At 44.6% G+C, this 15,834-nt stretch overlaps 2 protein-coding genes across 3 annotated transcripts; both read left to right on the forward strand.

Moving 5' to 3' along the window:
* Positions 1 to 130: 130 nt before the first annotated feature.
* LOC115485584 (nucleoporin NUP42-like) lies at positions 131 to 6,951 on the forward strand. Its single transcript, XM_030241645.2, has 5 exons — positions 131 to 498; positions 1,383 to 1,456; positions 1,946 to 2,032; positions 3,156 to 3,240; positions 3,375 to 6,951. The coding sequence occupies exons 1-5, from the start codon at positions 447 to 449 to the stop codon at positions 3,974 to 3,976; spliced, it is 900 nt and encodes a 299-aa protein (XP_030097505.2). The 5' UTR covers positions 131 to 446; the 3' UTR covers positions 3,977 to 6,951.
* A 530-nt stretch (positions 6,952 to 7,481) lies between these two features.
* LOC103812880 (nucleoporin NUP42-like) lies at positions 7,482 to 14,351 on the forward strand. 2 transcript variants are annotated; one of them, XM_018909503.3, is made up of 7 exons: positions 7,482 to 7,609; positions 8,940 to 9,192; positions 9,866 to 9,960; positions 10,279 to 10,355; positions 12,228 to 12,314; positions 13,440 to 13,524; positions 13,659 to 14,351. In XM_018909503.3, the coding sequence occupies exons 1-7, from the start codon at positions 7,501 to 7,503 to the stop codon at positions 14,273 to 14,275; spliced, it is 1,323 nt and encodes a 440-aa protein (XP_018765048.2). In that variant the 5' UTR covers positions 7,482 to 7,500; the 3' UTR covers positions 14,276 to 14,351. The 2 variants fall into 2 exon arrangements, with proteins under 2 accessions (XP_018765048.2, XP_050827782.1); XM_050971825.1 differs by lacking the exon at positions 7,482 to 7,609 and adding an exon at positions 7,683 to 7,961.
* Positions 14,352 to 15,834: the final 1,483 nt, after the last annotated feature.

Consider the following 15,834-nt stretch of genomic DNA (forward strand, 5'->3'; position numbering starts at 1 on the left):
TTATTCATCTCTGATTTAGAAGCAGAGTTCTGTAAATGCTTCCAGCCCACATGATGGTAAATTTCTTCATGCAGCCTCCAAGTCCAACCTCTCAAGCTCTGGGAGTCATTGACATTGTGTGCTTCTTCCCAGTTCTGGAAAACTGTACAAATGACATCTATCCTGCTCCTGTGCTAGTTTATTCATAGCTGCATCATAGTTTTGTCACCTCTCTTCTAACTTGCTGATTTTTTCAGGTCTGTTTCTATGAGACTAGTGAGTTAACTTCAAAATTTGATGCTTGCCTGCCTCTACCTCGCTCGTGTTGTGGATGTTTATTCTGTTTTAGTTCTGAAGTTCCTCCAGCTTCTCCTAAGTAAATCCTGGTTTTTCAAAGTCAGTGCTTTGTAGATTTGCTCCTCGTTTCCTTCCTCATCTGACAACTCTGCCTGTACAGACAGGACTAGATGCACTCACGGCCTCCATTGTCGTTCCTTCAACTCCCTTCTTTATTCAGCAGTAAGTGAAGGGCGAGCTACATTTTTTGTTTTCCCTTGCCTTTTCACTTCTCCTGGCCACGAAACGTGTTCCTGGTGTCTCCGCACCTTGATTCCAACCTACTGGAATTCTGGAGGGAACTGTGTGCTTTTTAGACTGGACAGGCTCTTTTATCTGTTTTTCATCCGCTTTTAAACTCGCGGCGCCCTGTCCCCAGGGAAGAATAGTCCCCGGCACGCCTGGGCGGCGGCAGCGCGGGGCGGGAGCGCTCCTCCTTCGGCTCTGCGGTGCTCCGGCCCCCTCGGCAGGGGCATCCCCACTCTCCGGGCACCGCATCCCCGGCCCTCCGTGCCCCAGCGCGGCGGGGCGCGGGGGCTGCGGGCGGCTCCCGCACCTGCCCCGGTGCCCGCCCCGGGCGCTGCGTGCGGCTTCTGCCGGCGGGAGTCCCGGAGAAGAGCGGGCCAGGCGAGTCTCGGTTGGGGCTGCCGGCGGCAGCCTCTGGTTCGGCCCTCGCAGGATTGTGCTCTGGCTAAAGGACTGCGAGATGGGCCACGGGGCCGTGGGAAACCAGCTCGGGCATCTCTGCTGCCAGGAGCAGCGTGCGGCAGCTGCGTGTTGTTTCCATTCTCACCGGCTTCGGTGTTGGACAGCTTTGGAAGGCGAGGGACTGAACGGAGAGCCGAAGGCTGCGATTGCCTGTCTTTATTCCTGCTCAAAGAGCCGGCGTTTGCCAGTTCATCTGGGGTGTTTACACCTCTGGAGTTCTTTAATGAGTCCTTCGTGTCTCCCACTGTAACTTTCAGGACAAGAAAATGTACCAAAGCCCCTGTCTTTGTAACTGTGGAGGGTGGTTAGAAGTATTAATCTGTTTCCTTGGAAGTTTTTGATTTTTCCTGTCCTTGCAGGCTTTTCAGATGTCTTCTTTCAGAAGAACTGCACCTGGAGTACTATGGCAGCAAACAATATAATTGGGAAATGTGTAAGCAGTTTAAAAATGATGACTCATGGGGACAGTCTGTGGGATAAGACTTGTTACCAATCTTCAGGTGGCAACTCTTGACTTATCTCCCAACTCGGAGATGATCAGAATTCCAAAATATCCTTCAATTCCTGTACACCAAAGAGAATGCCAAAATAGCAGCTAGTCCATATGGTCTACCCTACCATCATCTTTTTGCCTGAGCTCTCTGGCTCAGAATGTCTGATATGATACCGCTCTGTATGTAAAGACATAAAAATTTTATATAAGGGAAACAGTAAGAGTATTTAAACGAATCTTATATTAATTTTTAAAAAATCATCTTTTCAACTTGAAATAGAAGGAAAGCAAAATTCCTGTTGGATTAGTGAAGTTTCTATTCTGATTCTAAATCTTTGTTTGTTGACAAACCACTTTTCTTTTTTTATTCTTCTTTTTAAAGTCTTCCCCAATAATAAAAATATGCAACTTTTTCCTCTCTCTTTTCAGATAGATGCTGTTGAACTGTTAGCTGAACAGTGGGAAAATTGGCTGATTCAGTGGAAAGCTTTAAATGCAGTAGCAAAAGCAGCTTTGGTAGGTGTTCACAAATGGCAGCATATCTGTACTTGATATTTTTAAATTAAGTAATTTACACTGATGTTTATGATGGCTAAAAAGACTTCTGAGATGTGGCAGTTGTGATGTGCCACCTGGGCATATTCTCTGGGTTCCTGGAATCAGTGAATTCCAGGTGCTATTATAAACCCCTTCAGTTAACTGGGGAAAAACATGCATAGGGATGGTTCCATGTTAGCAAGGCAGCAGCTGGATCCCAGCTTTGCAACACTCTCATTGCAAGCTGCATGAAAACAACCAGAGCTTTAGTCTGGGATCTGGCTGTGTACGTGACCAGGAAGAGGCCAATCCCCACCACAGCCTTTTTTCCCATGTGCTGATGTTGACTCTTCCAAGAGAGGATCAGCAGACTGGACCAGAATTGCTCTCCAGGACTCCTTAGGATAAATGAAGCATTTGGCCAAGGTCAGGATTGAGGGATTGATGGGAGAGAAGCCCTTTGGATACCATTTGAAGACAGAAGGAGTCATTGGTCCTGGGGAGGTGGCAAACACTTGTGAATGGAGATGGTTTTGCACAAGCAAATGAGCAAATGAGCAAATGCCTGAGTTCAAGCCCACATGAAATAACCAGGGAGGCAGAGGAAGTGGCTCTGTTTGAGTGCAGCCTGCATGAAGTGCAGGGAAGGTTGAGTAATGTGATCCCAGCCCTTGTTCTGTTCAGTGCTGAAGGTGGACAAGCAGGATTTGGGCTTTACCACAGACACAGATGTGCTGAAGAGAGAGAGCTGAAGAGAGTGAGTCAAAGCTGTGCCCTAACTACAGTCCTGGAGCACAACCTGGAACAGTAAGAGATGAGAATGAGAGCTCCCAGAGGGGATCAGGTCATTGATGACAGGCCAAAATCAGTCCATTGTAACAGATTTGCATTTCTGGAGGGTTTTACAGAGAAGAGCAGGTATGGCCTTGGAGCACGTAAAGCACTGCAAGAACAGGCAGTTGTGAGCAGTGATCACAGTCCAGCATGGCTGGAGTTGGGTTCAGTAGGACTGGGCAGCTCTGGCTTGTTTCAGCTAGTTACTGAGAGAGAGTTCCCTGTTTTGGAATCTAGTTTCTGTGTATGTCTCTGGAATTTTTTTCAGCTCTCTGCTTTCAAGACCACAGGCACTCAAGCAGCACCTGCCTTTGGGATGGGAGGACAGCAACCCTCAGGCTTTGGGCTGTCAAGTAAGTTCCTGTTCTAGGAACCAAAACATTTACACATTTTCTGTAGTTTGCTGCTGCATCTTTGAAATATAGCAGGAGTTTAGCATCCCTGGAGTATGAATTCTAATATTTTTTTGTCCATTCTCTGCTTGCAGGCTTTCCTGTGAGCAGCAGCAGCAGCAGTACCAGTGCCAGCAGTTTCTCCTTTAAAGCCAGTTCCAGCCTCATCAGTTCCACATCATCTGGGAGCAGCCCTGCTGCTGGGAGCTCTTCTGCTGCTGTAAATCCTCCTGCATTTGGGACAGCATCCTCTCCTAGCACACCCCAGTCCATGGGCTTTGGCAGCGCGGCCGCTCCATCCGCAGCCTCCTTCTCCTTTAAAGCAGCTGCCACGGCTGGTGGCTTTGGGACTTCTGCCTTCTCAGGCTTTGGCAGTGGAACTTCTGCTGGGAACTCTGCAGGCACCACTCCAGCAGCCTTTGGAGCCTTTGGTGCCACCGGAGCCCCTTCTGGCTCACCCTCGAGCGGCGCTTTATTTGGACAGAGCAGCAGTGCCTCTGCACATCCTGTCACCTCAGCGTCTGCTGCAGCCACCAACTCCAGCCCTGCCTCAGAGAAGTTATTCACTCCCAAGAGCGAACTGTCAGCTGAAGAGTGGCAACAGTTTGAAGCAAAGGAGTTCACAATTGGAAAGATTCCTCTGAAGCCACCACCATTAGAACTTTTAAATGCTTTTGACCTTTTAAGTTTATTCTAAAATGTTGTTAATTTTTACTTACTTTCTCAATTCTCTTCTGCACTAACAAATGCAGCAGTATAAACTTTTGAACCTTATTTTTGGGCAGACTTTTTACATCTGAGAAATGAACTGTTGAAACTAAAATAGAACACTTCCTTCTATATGCTGTCCTGTGAAATTATGCACAAAGTCTATATGAAAAATATGGTGTCAAAAGAAAGAATGTTTCAATCAGATATTTAAAAACTACTCTTGTATCAATGTATTATCTCCAAATGTACAGTCCATGGGATGTAGGACTGGGCACAAAAGCTTTTTTCCCTATTGCTCACACAAATTGGTATTGTAAATTTATTGGTGAGCCTTTACTGATAGTTATTACTGAATGTGTGCCTTTGCTGTCCTTCTAAAATCTGTTGCTTTATTCCTCAGCTTTACTGAAACTAGATGATCGGTGAGGGATGCCTCTATAATTTCCTCCACTCCCCTTCACTAATTATCAAAATCTTCCAGCATCCTAATGTTTACATCTTTAAGTTGACCCTTCCTGTCCATAAATGGTACATGAATTCAGGTCAAAAGGAGGGGCTATTTCAGAGCCCAGAACCCCTGCCAATCCTTTTGCCTTCTCTTAATACCATTCTCTTCTCATCCACATTAAAAAGGGGTTCAATATAGCCTACATATCCCACCAATTAGGGCTATGAGTCAGCATGGTAGTTTGCAAAAGCTGATACATTCCTTCAGGATTCTTTCATTATGAACCAACAGATCATTTCCAACTCAAAAAATCAGACGTAGTGTAAGGAACATGTCCAGAAAAAAATGGCTGATGTTCTGACCCCACTGCTTGTCTGTGCTCTATATTTTGAGTTGTATCCTCTTTATCCATCTCTACCCTGCTGTTTTAGGGGTGTGGAATAAAGGGAACTAACATTTGCACATAAAACCTCATCCCCTTTTCCAACATCCACTGTAAAATAATATTAATCTGCAATGACACATTTTCCCCATACTCCAATTGATAAAGTGGCCACTAGTGATGACAATATCTCTTCATTTTATCTTTAGTCACTGGTTCTCCCCTAAACACTTCCCAGCTTTTGGGGATGCAACCTAGACGCTTTGGGGAAGAATTGTGGATTGGCATGTTCCCATCATGTTAATTTAATAACATTCAAGTTACACAATTCTTTTACCCTTAGGTCCAGACCTTCAGTAGTTACATGATCCTAGTCCCCCTGACTGGTTACACTGATAAACATACACCGTTTGAAAGAGGAACACTGGTACACCAACCAATCCCAGAATTCTATTCCCCTTTTTGCACTTATGTAAGTCTCTCTGCAGCATTATACCTTGAGTTGCTCACCACCTTTAGACTGGAGAAGATTTGATGGGGTCCATGATCAGCTGGTCGGTATGTGCTGCAGTCCTGTCTCATCCAATTCTCTATTGCCAGAGGAAGCAAGATGGTCTAGTCAAGGCTTTTGGCCATCCCCCCTGGACACCCAGAACTCCCAAATATGGATTCTACTGGGTGCAAGAAGCAGATTTGCACACAGAGTAGAGTTCATAGAATATCCTGACTTGGAAGTACCCCACAAAGATCATCAATCCAACTCCTGGCCTTGCACAGGACCATCCCCAAGAGTCACACTATGTGCCTGAGCTCTGTCAAGTTGGTGCTGTGATGATTTGGTGCTGGTTGGGCACTGGAGCTTTCTCCAGTGCCCAACCAGCCTCTGGGTGAAGAAACTTTTTCTAATACCCAACCTAAACCTCCCCAAACACATCTTCAGGCCATTCCCTCATGTCCTGTCACTGGTCAGCGGTGAGGAAAGATCAGTGCCTGCCCCTCTACTTTTGAGAAGTTGTAGACTGCAACTCAGTCTCATCTCCTCCAGGCTGAACAGACCAAGTGCCCTCAGCTGCTCCTCATAGAGTTTCCCCTCAAGCCCTTCTTGATCTTCATTGCCCTCCTTTGGATGCTCTCTACCAGCTTTATGTCCTTCCAGCACAGAGCCAAGCGGGACAATCCCTTCCTTGCCTGGCTGGTGATGCTGTACCTGATGCACAGAGATCTTTGTTACATGGCTGTGCACATGGGTGCTGGGTAGTGAATCCCTAAATGTAGCACAGCCTCTGTGTGCCAGCCACCCACTTTTATACACTTCAAATAGCAACAACTCAACATCTCCAAGCTATGCTGTACCTACAGTGAGAGGACTGAAGAAAATGGCCTTAACCTGAGATGGGGAAGATTCAGGTTAGATAATAAAAAAAGTTTTTCACTGTTAAGGTGCTCAGGCATTGGAATAGATTGCCCAGGGAGGTGGTGGAGTCACTGTTGAATATGTAGTACAATTTTCCTAAGAAAGGATGTTTGATCTTTATATACTTTCAAGCCTAATCAACAAGAAGGGAGAATTAATCCCTGAAAGGGATAGCAGCTGGCAAGCTCTAAATGATGCTAATGTGTTAGAAAGACAAATTACTTGTAGGTAGAATTGCCTTGTTAGGGTTCAGGGCTGGACATGCTTCAGTGATCTCAGACCTAGGTGAGGTTAACAAAGCTTGGGAAGAAGGAGTTACCACTGATAGTGGACACAAAGAATGCAGAATTTACACACCACAGGAATATTTGTCAGAACCCCCAAGATAAGGAAGAAAATAATAAAAACAACTCAGCAACTGTGCTGAAACCAGCTCTGACTGGGTAAAGGGTAATTCCAGCAGGGGGATCTGTGACCACTGGCTCATGGACCACCAACCCAAAAAACCCATGGGCCCACAAGAAGAGAAAGACTGAGTGTGCGGACTAATTGACATGAGAAGTGAGAGAATAATTAACCAATGGAAAATAGAATACGAATTAGTAATAGAGCTGTATAACTTGTAGCCAATGAATGCTAATTCCTTTGTTTGCTAAATTGTATAAATAGAAAAAATTTTGATAGTTGGTGTGCTTGATTTGTGGAATACCATCTAGCACCCGGGCTTGTGCAACTCTGAAATAAAAAGTCTTTCAAATGTGTAATTATTGGCTTAACACTGGGTAAGTAATCAAATTCTGGCAAACATCACCATCCCTGGGGGTGTTTAAGAGGAACCTGGATCTGCTGGGTGATGTGATTTAGAGGATTACAGTGGTAGGGATGGGTTGGTGGTTGGACTGGAGGACTCTAAAGGTCTCTTCCGACCCTGCTGATTCTGTAGCCATGGGCTATACATCCCTTAGTCTCCCCGTAAAAGACACAGCACAGAAGCGTTTCACCGCGCAGGCTGCGTGAAGAAGAGCTTATGTGAGACAGGGGCGGTCACAGCCGAGGGGCGGCTATTTTACTGTGTCCGTGACTGCAGGTTTGCACGGCACAAATCAAATCCGTATTTGACTTTATCAGCAGCTTGTTACTGGGCTATCCCTAGCCTTGACGGGACGCATGTGCCGGCCCATTCCCACCTCCCGCCGGCCCCGCCCGGGGCCGAGCCCAGCCCGCCGCGCGCCCGCCGCGTCAGAGCCGCGCGACGGCGGGGTGGCCATGGGCGTCTGCCAGTTCTTCCTGCGCGGCTACTGCCGCTTCGGGGACCGCTGCTGGAACGAGCACCCCCGCGGCGCCGCGGGCCGCCCCGGGCTGCCCCCAGCCCACGGTACCCGCTCCGCGCCGGGACGGGGCGGGAGGGCGGGCTGGAGGCGGGGCTGCCCGTCCCGGGTGCTCCGTGCGGCCGCTGCCGGCGGGAGCTCCGGAGCGGAGCGGGCCGGGCGGGTGTCGGCCGCTGCCTCTGGCTCGGCACTCGCCGAGCTGAGCTCTGACGAAGGGCCTGGAGCGGAGGTTCTGTGAGGAGCGGCCGAGGGTGCTGGGGCTGTTTAGCCTGGAGAAAAGGAGACTCGGGGGCAGCGTAGCTCTTTCTACAAGCGCCTGAAAGGAGGCTGTGGGCAGGGGGAGGTCGGTCTCTTCTCCCAGGCAACCAGGAGACACTGCCGTCAGCTGCAGCACGGGAGGTTTGTGTTGGGCATTCGCAGAATGGGTGACGAAACATTGGAATGGAATGCCCAGGGAGGTGGTGCTGTCACTGTCCCTGGAGATGACTGGATGTGGCACTTGTGCCATGGTCTAGTTGACAAGATGCTGTTTGGTGATAGGTTGAAGGCGATGGTCTCAGAGCTCTTTTCCAACTTAATTGATCTTGTGATTCTGTGGCTGCTGGATGTGCTGCAAGGCAGTGGGAAAACGGCTTGGAAAACTGTTCTCATGAGCAGCGAGCAAGTTTCCAGCTACTGTATGTTGTACCCAGTGAAGGCTGTTTCCATTCTCATCCGTGCTGGGTGTTTGGGAGCTGTGGGAGGAAAGGGGCACGACAGAGAGCTGAGGCCTGCAGTGATGGCATGGCAGGAACTCACTACAGCTGCTTGTCTTATTGCTGCTGGAAGGAGGGTCAGGGTTTGCCTGTAACAACAACAGAGGTGTGTCTGAGGTCTCAAAATGAAACTCAGGAGCTCCCTGTGCTGTAGCAGAGCCCCTGCTGTAGCTATGGAGGCAGGAGCTCCGATCATAAACTTATGGTGCGTCCAGTTTAATCTTTTTCTGCTGGGGTATTTCCTTTATGAAACAACCTAGGCAAAACTGAGCCAGTGTCTTTCTGCAGTGCCACAAGTTGTTGTTGGCACAGTGATGTAGTTGAAGGTGTCTCTGCTCATTAAGGCACAGGGGAGATCGAACTAGTTGACTTTTAAAGGAGCCTTCCAACCCAAACTGTTCCGTTTGAGAAGCAGGACTTGAGAACTACCCTGGGTAACTCACTAGTTAAGCTGACTTAATAATGAGGTTAACTTATTAGGAAAAAACTGTGTTTTAATTTCAAACTGTTCATTGTCGCTGTAAGACTAGTTATACTTACAGTTTTTGCTGATGTTGATTAATATCTTAATGATTTAAAATGTCTGTTGTTTGCTTTTTTGTTTGTTTGTTTTAACTGGCAGTTACTAGCGGAAGAGGAGGAGGAGGATGGGGTGCCTCTAACCAGAGATACAGTAATGTTATCCAGCCATCTTCCTTCAAGTCTGATACGTGGGGTGGCAGCAGAGATCACGGAAAAGGTTTCTTTGGCTCCTCTGACTTCGGATCCTCAGGAGGCAGCAGCAGAAATGCAGACTTTTCACAGAACAGGTTCTCTGCCTTAGCCAACAGTCAGAGTGTTGCTGATGGCTCTAAAGATGAAGAGGAGAGACTTCTGTAAGTTACAGTCCTGTCTTACTGGAAGCATTTAGAATGAGCAGGTTGAAAGCTCACTGACTTCCCAGAGATAATGCAGAGGACAGGCTCCTCTTTTTTTGAGATTTGTGAGTAGAAAGCTGGGACATGGGAAGAAACAGAGAACATCACTTCATTTGGTTTTCTGGAATGATGCTGGCATGGGGAGGAAGTGATCCTTGTTTGGCACCTGGGCTGGGCAGACAGTCAACTGTGATATTAATAAGATGGTGTGGTATTTAAGTTGTGATCAGGAGGATAAGGAAAGAAACAGATTTCAGTGCTTGAAAATAAGAAATCAGAGCCCTTTTAAGAAAATGAATTATTTTACTTGGGTTTTTGTCACGTAAGACAATGAATCTTTCTGCCAACAGCAAAACTATTGGTTTCACAGAGGTGTATGTTACAGTTACAAGTGGCTAGAAGCTTGCAGGGCAGGTACTGAGAAGCAACAGATTTCCCAAAGAAGCAAGGTTTTGGAAACACTTTCCATTGCTTTTTTTAAGATTACATTAAGAAAACACTTGGTTTTCATGGTAGCAGGTTTTTGACTCTAAATTTGGATTCAAACCAATTGTTTTAATTGGCTGTTACTGGTGTTTTTAGTTTGACCATACAATTTCACCTTCATCTGTGATTTTGTTTTGTTTGTTAGTGAATGTGTAGTGAAAGACATGGAAATTTGGGAATCTTCTGGACAATGGATATTTTCATGTTACTCACCAATGAAAGAAAAGCCAAATGTCTCAGGTAGGTAATGTTTTCAGTGTTGTGTATTGCTGCTGTTGAGGATGTTTCTGTGACTTGCAACATCGTTGTACCTCTGAGCAACCATTTACAAGGTGATGATTTGCCTTGTGATACAACAGAAAGGAATATTAGTGGAAGGCAGATTCAGTTTGGAAGTTCACACTTCTGACACTCTGTAATGAATCTTTTTTTTTGTCTCTGACTATCGCTCTCTTAAGAGAGTCAATGTATCAAGATCCATGTCCTCTTAACTGTAGAGAGCAGTTGGAAGTATCAGTCTGTTTTCTTGGAGGTTTTTGACTCTTCCTGTCCTTGCAGGCTTTTCAGATGTCTCACCAGAAGAGCTGCGACTAGAGTATTATGACAGCAGAGCAAACAATATCATTGGGAATTATGTAAGTATTTTTAAAATGTTGGCTGGTGTGGACACTCTTGAGGAAGGACTTGTTACTGTTCTTCAGGTGGCAGATAATGATAAATGAACTCTTGATTCATTTATCTCCAACACTAGGAAATTATTAGAATGCCAAAATATTTTTCAATATCTGTGCATCAAAGCAAATGCAAAAATATCTGCTAGACACTCCTTGACTGAATCTTGTCCCTGCTCCTGAGTGTTATTTGTAGAAGTTACTTGAATCCTGTCTCAGAAGTTTAATGCCTTATACACTATTAGGCAGTTTGGTTGTTATAGGTGGTTATTTGGTGCTTTAAGTAGAATTTGAACTTGTTCTTTTACATACCTTTGTTGCAGGGAATTAATGATGAAAATAGCAGATACTTATTTTCTACAAACAGATATGTGTATACTCATTTAGAAGTAAGGCATATGTTTTTATATAAAACATCTCTCAGTGTGTATATATCATTCCTTCCTTCTAGTCCTGTCAATATCAAGGAAGCTAACAGAGTTTAGTTTTGTGCCAGGAAAGAAAATAGGCTGTTGGCAGATGCAAGTACAAATTAATTCAAACTACATTGCACTCTTTGCTCTTCTTGGTTCTGTGTTACAGAAGGAATTGCTCTTGTCACCACTCTTGCTTCATAGGTTTAGATTTACCAGAATTGCATTTTTAGAGACAGGAGACACAAAATATTTTTTTAAACTTCAATTAAAATAATAAACAAAATAAATAATAAATTACAAATAATAAGCAATCTACTCTCCATGGCTATTTAAATAAATAGGGATCTCATCAAAGCAGTAAATGCAAGTTTTCCTAACTCTCAGTGTATAGATGATAACTGTATGATACAGTTCTCTTATAGGATGTTTAAGTACAGCATGTCTTTTCTGTGTTTCTATTCTTAAACTGGGTCAAAATCTGAATTTTCCAGTTTGTTGTACAGGAGCAGATACCAAGCAACATGATCTTCCAGCATGTGACTAGACACAAAAGAATTATTGATATTTGTGGTGTAAGACTCTTTTGAAAAATTGAGGAATTTGCCTACAAAAAGATTACTCATTCAATTTTTACAGGCATTTGTGTCACTAAGTGTTTTACTTGTTTAGGTTTTAGAGAAAATTCAATTAGGCCAGGCATCAAATTAGGTGTGTTGCTAGACTTAAGTATAAATATAGGAAATTCAGGTTTGAAATTCCTGAAAGATTGTTTGAAGACTTTTTAGGTTTTTGCTTAGTACTAAATTCAGTTTCCAAGACACAGATACCATCAGATAACTGCACTGTTCTGTGCAGTTATCTGATGGATCACACTAAGGGGGTTGATTTAAATTAAGGAAGTTAATTTCATCAAAAGTAACTATTTTAGGATGATACAATTGAACTGTTCTGAATTACAGTGATTTGAAAGTGGGTGGGTTTTTTTCTGAAAACGAGGAAGAAGCTAAGGTAAATCTTAGGACTTCAGCTTAGCGAGTGAGTGCATAAATGAAAAGGCCAGACTGAAGAGTCAGTTCTCATATATATCAAACTTACATCTCTTGTTTTGTGTCATTTTTTCCCCAAGCATCTAATTCAGAAAAAAATAGAACCTGGATTTGAAAAGCCCCAGAAGTTGTTTGAGTGTTACTCTGATGTAAAGTAAAAGGGTTGATTTAAGGACAATAGTAAGAGAGCTTAAAGGAATTCTCTGTTAAAGACATCAGCTCCTCATGTTGAAGTTTCAGGAAAGAAAGTATCTTATTGGGTAAATGAAATTGCTTTTCTAATTCGAGATACCTTTTTCCCCTTCAGTTGCCAGATGACTTTTTTGTTTTAAGTCTTCAGTAATAAAACCATGCTTTTATTTACCTCTTTTCAGATAGATGCTGTCCAAAATTTAGCACTACAATGGAAAAATCGGCTACTTCAGTTGAAAGCTTTAAATGCATCAACTAAAGCATCTTTGGTAAGTGTTCACAAATGGCAACATGTCACTGTGCCTGATGTCATTTTTTAATGAAGTAATTTACACTGATGTTTATGATGGCTAAAAAGACTTCTGAGATGTGGCAATTGTGATGTGCCACCTGGGCATATTCTCTGGGTTCCTTGAACCAGAATCAGTGAAATCCTTGTGCTATTATAAACCCCTTCAGTTAACTGGGGAAAAACATGCATGGGGATGGTTCCATGTTAGCAAGGCAGCAGCTGGATCCCAGCTTTGCAACACTCTCATTGCAAGCTGCATGAAAACAACCAGAGCTTTAGTCTGGGATCTGGCTGTGTACGTGACCAGGAAGAGGCCAATCCCCACCACAGCTTTTTTTCCCATGTGCTGATGTTGACTCTTCCAAGAGAGGATCAGCAGACTGGACCAGAATTGCTCTCCAGGACTCCTTAGGATAAATGAAGCATTTGGCCAAGGTCAGGATTGAGGGATTGATGGGAGAGAAGCCCTTTGGATACCATTTGAAGACAGAAGGAGTCATTGGTCCTGGGGAGGTGGCAAACACTTGTGAATGGAGATGGTTTTGCACAAGCAAATGAGCAAATGCCTGAGTTCAAGCCCACATGAAATAATCAGGGAGGCAGAGGAAGTGGCTCTGTTTGAGTGCAGCCTGCATGAAGTGCAGGGAAGGTTGAGTAATGTGATCCCAGCCCTTGTTCTGTTCAGTGCTGAAGGTGGACAAGCAGGATTTGGGCTTTACCACAGACACAGATGTGCTGAGAACAGAAAGCTGAAGAGAGTGAGTCAAAGCTGTGCCCTAACTACAGTCCTGGAGCACAACCTGGAACAGTAAGAGATGAGAATGAGAGCTCCCAGAGGGGATCAGGTCATTGATGACAGGCCAAAATCAATCCATTGTAACAGATTTGCATTTCTGGAGGGTTTTACAGAGAAGAGCAGGTATGGCCTTGGAGCACGTAAAGCACTGCAAGAACAGGCAGTTGTGAGCAGTGATCACAGTCCAGCATGGCTGGAGTTGGGTTCAGTAGGACTGGGCAGCTCTGGCTTGTTTCAGCTAGTTACTGAGAGAGAGTTCCCTGTTTTGGAATCTAGTTTCTATGTATGTCTCTGGAATTTTTTCAGCTCTCTGCTTTCAAGACCACAGGCACTCAAGCAGCACCTGCCTTTGGAATGGGAGGACAGCAACCCTCAGGCTTTGGGCTGTCAAGTAAGTTCCTGTTCTAAGAACCAAAACATTTACACATTTTCTGTAGTTTGCTGCTGCATCTTTGAAATATAGCAGGAGTTTAGCATCCCTGGAGTATGAATTCTAATATTTTTTTGTCCATTCTCTGCTTGCAGGCTTTCCTGTGAGCAGCAGCAGCAGCAGTACCAGTGCCAGCAGTTTCTCCTTTAAAGCCAGTTCCAGCCTCATCAGTTCCACATCATCTGGGAGCAGCCCTGCTGCTGGGAGCTCTTCTGCTGCTGTAAATCCTCCTGCATTTGGGACAGCATCCTCTCCTAGCACACCCCAGTCCGTGGGCTTTGGCAGCGCAGCCGCTCCATCCGCAGCCTCCTTCTCCTTTAAAGCAGCTGCCACGGCTGGTGGCTTTGGGACTTCTGCCTTCTCAGGCTTTGGCAGTGGAACTTCTGCTGGGAACTCTGCAGGCACCACTCCAGCAGCCTTTGGAGCCTTTGGTGCCACCGGAGCCCCTTCTGGCTCACCCTCGAGCGGCGCTTTATTTGGACAGAGCAGCAGTGCCTCTGCACATCCTGTCACCTCAGCGTCTGCTGCAGCCACCAACTCCAGCCCTGCCTCAGAGAAGTTATTCACTCCCAAGGGCGAACTGTCAGCTGAAGAGTGGCAACAGTTTGAAGCAAAGGAGTTCACAATTGGAAAGATTCCTCTGAAACCACCACCATTAGAACTTTTAAATGCTTTCGACCTTTTAAGTTTATTCAGAAGTAACATGTTTTGAAATGTAATAAAATGCTACTTTTAACTTTTGTTTCATCTCTCAAGTCTGCAGGAATAAAATTATAAGTATAAACATGTGGACATTGTATTTTATAATTTCTTATTTTGGGACAATCATTTTACATCTGAGAAATGAAATGTTAAAAATAAAATGGAATATTTCCTTCTAATTTTTGTCCTGTGATATTCTGGGGCAACACTGTTTATAAAAAGGTTGTGTCAAAAGAAATAGTGCTTCAGTCAAGTGTTCACAACCTACTGTGAATGGAACTCTAGAAAGACACCTGCAGTACCAATGCTTGTTGTTGGATAGCCTTTTCTTATGCCTCTGCTGATGTTTGTGCAGTGTTGGAGGACTGTGTTAAGAGAAAGGGATGGCTCCTGTGTGGTCTGTGCCACACTACACTTTTCTGTCCCCTTGGAGCCAGTTCCTGTGCCAGGTGACACAATTCAGCTGTTGATTAGTAGTTTTGCCTGAGGTTACCAAGCCTGCAGGAATGTCATATCCCCCCCTGAAAGCATTCATCCTGCAGAAGGAGCTTGTGGGTTGTTATTTTGGTGCCTCTTAGGGGAAATGTTGCAAGCAATAGCAAAACTGCCTTTCTGTGAATGATGTCAGGTTCTCAAAACTTGATGGGTGAATATACTAACGTTACCTCACCTGAAGTCATGATGGTAAGGGATCAGTTTTGTTGCCAAGATGATCTAAAGCAGGAGTCAGGAGTCTTCCAGAGGATATCCTAGACTCAGGGAAGGAGAACATTTGCTCTTGACCAGGCCCTCCCCTTAGTAGTCTATAATTACCAGACCTCATCTTTAAGAGGAAAGTAAAAGTTTACTTCAGGATACACATAACTAAATCAGTGGTTTCTTTAACACTTGTAGACAACATTTCAGTTCTCAGTATGGACCTTGTAGTCCTACATGAAACTTCACCTGTGTCATGTATCTGACCACAGGTCCAGCAGAGACTGGCTTGCTGAAACAGTGGGAATGGCTGGAACAACATCCAGAATGGTAGGCTGGGGTAGACACTCTGCAGCCTTCATGGAGATCCAGGTTCCTCAGTGTGTGCTCAGTGCAGATGTAGCAGAAATTGCAGGTGTTACATATCTCAGCAGTCTGTTACTGCTAAACTGCTCTAGGAGCTTCCCAGGCTTAAAGTGAGCATGTGCTGTTTTAAATGGAAGTATTTTGCCTTAAAAAAAAAAAAAAAAAGCCATAAAAATCTGGATATTCTCCTGCACACACCCAAACAATATTGGCTTGAAGTTCTCAAGCATCCTTCTAACACATGGAAACCTAAAGGAAGAAGGAAGTTTTAAGTGTTAGGTCACATTGCCATTAATAAACAAAGATTAGGTGAGGTATTCCTAATTCTGATGACAAGAAATAAAAAAGTTTGACCAAATGTGGTTTTTAAAATCCTCTCCTCACCCTTAAAAGTTTTTTAAAAATTACTGTTACAGAGGTACTAGGACTTGGTGTTTTCACAAATGGGCTTCTGAAAAGATGGCAGGGAACAGTATGATATGACTTACCTGGCAAAAGGCAAGCTGG

This window comes from Serinus canaria, chromosome 2 (genome assembly GCF_022539315.1).
Source record: "Serinus canaria isolate serCan28SL12 chromosome 2, serCan2020, whole genome shotgun sequence".
In the NCBI taxonomy this organism is placed as follows: domain Eukaryota; kingdom Metazoa; phylum Chordata; class Aves; order Passeriformes; family Fringillidae; genus Serinus; species Serinus canaria.